A 7,731-nucleotide genomic window follows, 5' to 3' on the forward strand; every position below is an offset into this window, starting at 1 on the left:
GACGTAAGCAGAGTGACTCTCTACATTTACTTCTGTATAGTTTTAAACACTGCATGAATTATGATGCAGCCTCTTAATTAGTTGCTCATTTTAAATTTCACGGATTAATTATATTTGTAAAACTAAATTCTGTTGCTAATTACAATAAATAAATGATTTACTATTGAAACAATCATTACTCATTCCTGTATTTCTATGAAGGCTCGTTCCAATTTATAATGAAATTGCATTATGGTAATGTACGTTGAATGAATTAGCCTGGAAAAACTATGCATAATAACAGCGAGATAATGAACAATTAAAAACTTCCCGATTCGTTACGTTAAAAAATTTCTATTCTATAACATCCGTAAATTGAGGCCACTGCAAATAGTCGCAAAAAATTTTATATTTTCTCTTCTCTCTGAATAAAAGTCAGGTCTCCTATTATTCTATTTTAATATGTTATATGATGTATTTGTTCAAGTAGGTAGCTTCTATTTTTCTTCTATATATAGGGATATAAGTTTAATAAAAATTTCAAGAATAGCGCAATGTCTTCAATTAAGGTTAAACTCGAAATTACAGTTTGCCCATTACCACTGTTCTACCATAATTAATGGTAATGGGTTCTTTACCTCGCTAATTGCCAATACTCCGCACGTGTGCCAAAAATTTAAAACCGTTCGGATTTTAATTTTTTTTATTACTTTTTTGTCACATACATTTGTACATGATTAATGTTATCTGCAAATAGTCATGTTAAAATCAGGGAACATTTATCTTTTTCTTAAAAACAAAATAAAGAACACTTTTTGAATTGCAAGTAACAATAAATTGAATACCTCATCTATTTTATTACGCATCCTTTAATTTCTGTGAATTTTCAAATGTTCCACATAATATATTTCATTAAAATTTGATCAGCTGCATTTCATTAATATCGTCATTTTCTGGTCAGTCACACATTTCAATAATTTTAAACTTCGAAGCTTTAATATCGTTGAAATTACTTTTCTTCTTATTAATTATCAAATACATTGGAGTTGTATTAATATTGATCTTTCTATTCTTCAATCGTTTAATACAATCTTACTTTACGTTTCATTAAAATCTCGTAAGCTGGATTTAATGGAACGATTTTATACATGAGGATTGGGCTTGATCAGATTTTAAAATCATAGTATCTTCTACATAACACTGAACGGTGTCTCGATGCAGTTATTGGTGTCACATCATTACTCCTTTGTACGCACACAGACGCATTAACGATAAAATCAGCAAGGAATCACGGCCGATCAAAATAGAGCAATGTATTCATGTTACAGATAATTACACTCCGGTGACTATCGTACATTAATTGGATATGCAACCAAACATTGCCCACTGAAACACCCTCATTATTTCGATGAATCAGTAGTTACCAATACATCAGCCAAATGTAATTGAACTGCTCCTATTATGTATTCTTCTACCTTCCAATTGTAATCTGATTAAAAAATTCAACGTGCATCTAATCATTTCATAAATAATACGCTTTTTATTATTTATATTAATAACTGGTTTATTATTTGGACTGCAATTTCTCATGCTAAACAAAATATTCACGGCATGAATTTAAAAATGCACTTCATATAGAAATATCTTTTATTATCTAAGCTCTGGATATTCCGCATATTTTATGCATGAGTCTTCATAATTTCTGCACATTTAATTTTCTGACAAATGCATAAAGTACCCAGTCTACTTATTATTAGAAACGATAATATCAGAATCTACTAAGCATTTTTCTTGATATGTTACTTAGAACGAAATCGTGCACGTCAGATGCTTTACATTCTCGCTGAGAACATCGATCTATCTATTTCACGACACCGTACATCCAATCCTAACGTTAACACCTTGCAAGCTATTGCAATTTTTCCTCCTCTGTAAACCCTGATCTATAAAAGCGATGGAAAAGCTGTGACTCTTTGAATTCCTTGTAGACTCTCAATAATAACCAAACAGAACATTCTATACATAAAATAACAGGAAAGAGCAGTTTGAATCTACTCGATGAGTGAAGATAAATCATGAATATCTATTTTTCCTTTTGTAAAACGACTGTTCAAATGCTGTCAACATTGGAGAGAGACATAAGCCAGGGAGGTTCGAGTTTAGCCCTCATACTGCTAATCTAATCCCTTCAGCTTATCATTTATGTACGGCCACACCGGTGATCAAGTGGCGTCCAATCATTTCCTATACATTATTAACTCTTCTCATCGGTGTTCTATTCGTCGCGGCGACGGTGTATGGATACAGATCGGTGAAATGACGGGACGTGATGCATGGAACCATTGGGCACAGGGGCGTGCGCGGTCGTATCAGTGAAATTGGAACGCGAAATGTTATCGCACTTTACAGCGTAGCGCGGGGAAACATATTTCGGAGAGGGCCAGCCGGCTTAAAATCGCCGTTCGATGCGATATCGATCGATCCCGAGTCACACGCGTGTGACGCGCGCGCAGCCACACGAATTTACATCCTGAAGTGGACGTGTCGCGTCGGGACGAACGCCGCACTGTAACATCACAGGAAGGCGTGCGAACTTTCTGACACGTATTGTTGTAAAAGTTAAAAATTATTTTTGTAGACTCTTTAGATCTTATTTTTTTGGCCGATTTCATCCCACGCATCAAATATCTGTTTGATTTACTTGGAAAAACCCAGATAGATGTATTTGTTGATTTTATTTCATCTGCCAACGATTCACCAATTTACATCACAATAGCGATGCTCTGAAAACTGGTGAAATTCGGGAAATCAGAACACACCTCTTCCCGGACAGTACTTTTAGAATCCAGGCACGTAAACACGGTCTGGGGACTCGTAAAACGCAGCGCGGTAACGGCAAAGTTCCTTTCAGGAAAAATACGTACGTAGGACAACGAGTGAAACAAATTTGGAGGAGCAAACCGATGATAGACAACGTACCTGCTTGGAATAGAGTGCTACAGAATCGACAGAGGTAACGTATCGGAGTAAGCAAAAAACCTTTGTTCCTTAAAAGTAAATTCAAAAACAAAAGTTGAGAACTTTTATTGTTCTGCTTTAACAAAATAAAATCAACATGACCATTACACGTATGACAGTATTATAAACTAAACGTACGAAATTAAATATATAAAAATATAAAATACACGTTTTAAATTTTTTCGTATGAAATTAACAGAGCATGAACGAAGACAAAGAAAATCTTTGTAAAGTTGAAAACTGGTGGATAATTGCGAAATAAGAACAAACTCGTTTTACACGTTTCTGGTCGTTTGCTAAAGCGAACTTTAAATGACTTTTCGTGAGAAAAGCTTTCCACTTCGACGTCAGGAGAATGAATAATTAACCTGCCTTAAACTAATTAGCTGTTCACGTAAGTAGACAATATTGCGGTTCCATGCTACCTCTTTGTGCCTGTTGTCACGCGAGATGCATTTACAAATAATCGTGTTACCGTAACGATATTCTCCCTTAACAAATAGTGTTTTATTATTGCAAGTAAAATTACGTTAGTATTCATAAATCGAAGGTTTCACTATTATAACATTTTCTATGACGATATTTAATATATTCCGAATTGCAGCACTGCGGTTTGTATAATATACATCAGTTTAAACTAGAATATCAGAGAAACTTGGAAATACTGAGGAGTACAGAATTATTGCATTTTTTATAAAAAATATTTTGTAGCTATGTTGTTTTACACCATATCAAGTAATCATTTCAAATATTCTACCGCAGATCGATTTGAAAATTTATTGAGTCCTGTTAGAATTTTGAAAGTGGTGTGACCCAGAATCTATCGTGATCTATTTCCAACGAAGACACGTACTATGGGCAATTCCGCAAGTGCACAGCGGGAGCCTTGATAACCTCAATTAAAAATTGCTTCAAAGGCAGCGTACAGGAGCAACTAATTACGCCAGAGTAATATGAATCTGGCGTTAAACATTGAAATTCATAAAGACGCCATACGTTCAGGTTGCGCGGTGGTGCACCGCGTCGCGTCGCGGCATTATTTCATTATGAGAGACCAGAATGTGATATTGTTGACCGCGAGCACCGGCGCTGCTTTCTTTCACAGGTACAATTTTTCCCCATGCTTAAAACGATTTTCATTGTTACCAAAATGAAGGAGGAGACTTTTAAGAAAGGGCATGGCGGAGAAATTATTTCATCGTTTCCAGTGTACGCGAGACTTGAATGAGATTAATTGTACTGTTCCCCAAATTGTTGGCAAACAGAGCTCTGAAATAACGAGCTCTTTTCTTTCGTATTCGTCGTTTCTTTCAATCAATTGAAGGTGCAATAATAATCTTTGTCTGAATCATTTTCGTCGTGTAGACTAGGATCTTTTACAGACAGATTATACATGTTCACGCAGCTGGAAGAGAGTAATGAGCTCAGGAATAGTACGTAATTTTTCAATATAATTTTCATACACTCTGGTGCAAATTTTAATGAACACGTTACCGATATTTCAAACACACTGTTTGTTAACAGGGGAATGTAGTGAAGCAATTTTCACGTATCACTAAAAATGGTCTTTTACTGTGACGACGTGCTGAAATTTACGATCCGCAGAAATCAAATAAAGCAGTACATTCTGCATTCGCAATGAATAATCTCCTGTTGAACAGAATAATTAGTGAACTGTTAATTCATATTATGTATGATCCATAGTTGGACTAATTACAGAATATAATTCTAAATTAATTTCAAATGTACATTTCATCAATGCGCTAGTTTCACTTGATTTGGCAGAAATTTAATTAAACGTCTAAAGAATTGTTACCTGAAATAATTAGGTTTCAGATATCGTTATATATCATGCTTTACGAATAATTTTCCACTGAACAAAGGGCAAATAAAAAATGCGATTATTAATTACTTTTTCGAGTATCATTGACTGAACATGTAAATTTATCCCCCAAAAATATATGTATCTATTTAAATGTCATAGAGTGTCTTCAATAAATAAGTTCAAAAGCATTGTCTCATTTTCTTTAGAATCCTATATGCATAGACCAATGATGTGAAATTAAATGCTCACTTGGAAACCCTATAGATGCTTTAACAATTGTTTCTCCTAGCCATTACGTAAGCAACTCTGCAATCATTTCCCTCTCAAAGTCTTAACCAATCAATTTATCTGCCCGTAATAATCAGACAATCGAGGAGCACGAAAACAGTTCTTGTAGTTTTCAATCTAATGATTGAGTTACTATTTATTAATATTGGAAACAAGCCTTAATTGTGTTACGGAATAAATGAGTATTGAAGGCATTAGAATCCACCACATTTGATAAGTCAAGAACAGAGAAGTCTCGCATTGATTCGATCTTGATCTTACCTGCTGGTGCTGTGAATGGTAATCGGAAGCGCCGTTCGGGAATCTATAACGGAAGGGACTGTGCACAGGGCAGTTAACGCGAAACGGGCTCTCGCTCGGTAACCTTGGCGGCGGATGAGAATGGGGACCATAGATGACACAGTCCATCGGTATAGGTCTTCCGGGGGCGTGATCGAGGGGCCGACAAGAATAGTTGACTGGCGGCGGTCTCACAGGAGGATGTTCAATCGGGCGACAACCCGTCTGTTCCATCGGCGGCCTCCCAGGGTGCTGTTGTTCGTGGAGTCGATGCTCCAGCATCCGCGAAACGTGCTCCACCGACCTGCAACCGTGGTCGTGCATCCGGCCGAAGTGATGATCGTGCATGTAACTAGCGTGATCCTTCAGCCTGCAAGGATGTTCTATTGCTCGCATCGCGTGATGCTCGAGGAGGCCGCCTCGCATCGGCGTGGAAGACATCGAGGAAGATGTCGCGGGATGATCGACAGCTGACCTCGGCTGTTCGGTGCGTATCTGTTGGTCGAGCGGTCTGCTCATCGCCTCCAACGATCGGCTCGACGGATGATGCTCCATGGAGCCACGAATGGGATCGGCCGATGGTTGCCGTATCACGGAGTCGATCGATCTCATCGACTCCATCGACCTCATCGACTCGGTAGACCGCATGCTGTGCTCGATCGGTCGCATCGGCGAGGGATCGGTCGATCTGCACGGTCTGCTCCAGCACCGCGGTATGGTGTTCGCACCTTCGTTCGGGTTGCCGCCGTTACCACCGAGGCCGGCCCCTCCGATAGCACTGCCGGCACCATGACCTTGAGGTGGCCAACCAACCGAATAGGGATCCATCTCCATCGGCGGATGTCGTCGTCGTCAGCTCGTTACGGTGCCTGTCGCCACATGGTTCGGACCGGTGCGACTACCCTGCTCGCGTTCATGCCGAATCGGCCACACTCGTCACACTGGCGAACTAGACGTGACGCGGTTACACGCACTCAGTACACACGCGAAACCGCACTCGCGGCGAACACGCGGTCGATCTCGCGATACTCATATAAAATTACCAGCGGTGATACGATCGACAGAAAGGAGAAACGTGACTGTACACGGGTGAAACGATACAGGAAAATAAAATGATAACGCGTCGTCACTCGAGAGTAACGCGACGAAGAAAAACATTCGGACGAGGGAAAAAGCCGTGAGGAAGTGCGGCAGCGACCGGAAGGCGACGCATCGCGACGCCACGCTCTCTAGCACTGAGCCTCGCGGCCTCGACTGCCGCGCAGTTCCTCCACGCAAACCAACCAACCGACCCACTACCCCCGACTATCCATCCACCGCCTAACTATCCACCCCTACCCGCGTCCCTGCCACCCCGTCCATCCCCGTTCCCACGTACGCCAGTATCGCCGCTCTCTCCTCGCCCACGGTAATGCCTCTCTTTCATCCCTCTGGACCGCAATGTTCACCCACGGTCTCCGGCAACGTCCCCTCTCTGTCCTTCTCCTGTGCAATCCCCTTCTACAGTCCCTGCTTCCACTCTCCTATTCCTGTCCTTCTTCTTGTTCCACGGACAATCTCCGGCCGCATCGTCGCGCCGAGTCACACACTTTTCTCCTTCGGTTCATCTCTACCCCCAACCCCCACCCCGTCCTCTTGCCCATTTCGGCTTTACGATGGCTTTCTTTGTCCTCGTATCAGCGCCCACATGTTCCATCGCATCAAGTTCAAAAATGTTTAAGTCGTATTCGACGCTCCAATCTCTGAAATTGAACGGACGCGATTCGGGATTAAAGAGGAAGGCGATTAATGGTGCGATCCAGCCTCGGTCTCTGTTCCGAGATAACACGGTAGTGGGGTCGAAACACTCGAGCGAGGGTGCACGTTTAAAACCGCGTGAATGAAAAACAAAATCGATTGCTTTGCGCCAGGTGGCTCCTGCGATACCGTATCAGCATTGTAACATACATACTAACTCCGATTCTCTACGTTCAGGGTTGACCGATATCTCGAAAGCGGACTGATTAGGTTCAAGTGTTTGAATTCGATTATGCGATCACCCGGCGTCGCCGTGTATTGCGCTGTTTCAAGTGGAACACAGCTTTGCCATTGTTTTCTCGATAAAGGACAAATAGGCGGCTGGTACGAGTACCGAGCTAATAGATACAGATTGTTTCCATAGTTCGTATACTATGTTAAAGTGTGAACCGCGCGTTTGTTGACAGGCTTTGCTGGATCGTAATCGATTTTGCGAAAGTTTACGAATCATACAATGTGCTGATCTACACACGTTCGGTAAATCTCAGTTAACTCCCTTCGAGTTTTCTCAGCTTGTTTCTTAAGTTCTCGATGTAAACGGGTTT

General features: G+C 40.8%; 1 protein-coding gene across 1 annotated transcript in view; it reads right to left on the bottom strand.

Annotated features, from left to right (window-relative positions):
- The window catches only part of LOC108625572 (uncharacterized), a 77,291-nt gene extending 70,625 nt beyond the window's left edge, over positions 1–6,666 (bottom strand). Inside the window, exon 1 of the mRNA XM_018025668.2 lies at positions 5,372–6,666. Coding sequence (XP_017881157.2) covers positions 5,372–6,223 — 852 coding nt within the window. The 5' untranslated portion in view covers positions 6,224–6,666. The remainder of the gene's footprint in view (positions 1–5,371) is intronic.
- Between the last annotated feature and the right edge of the window lie 1,065 nt (positions 6,667–7,731).

The sequence above is a fragment of the Ceratina calcarata genome, unplaced genomic scaffold (assembly GCF_001652005.2).
Source record: "Ceratina calcarata isolate Rehan_Ccalc_2016 unplaced genomic scaffold, ASM165200v1 scaffold368.2, whole genome shotgun sequence".
In the NCBI taxonomy this organism is placed as follows: domain Eukaryota; kingdom Metazoa; phylum Arthropoda; class Insecta; order Hymenoptera; family Apidae; genus Ceratina; species Ceratina calcarata.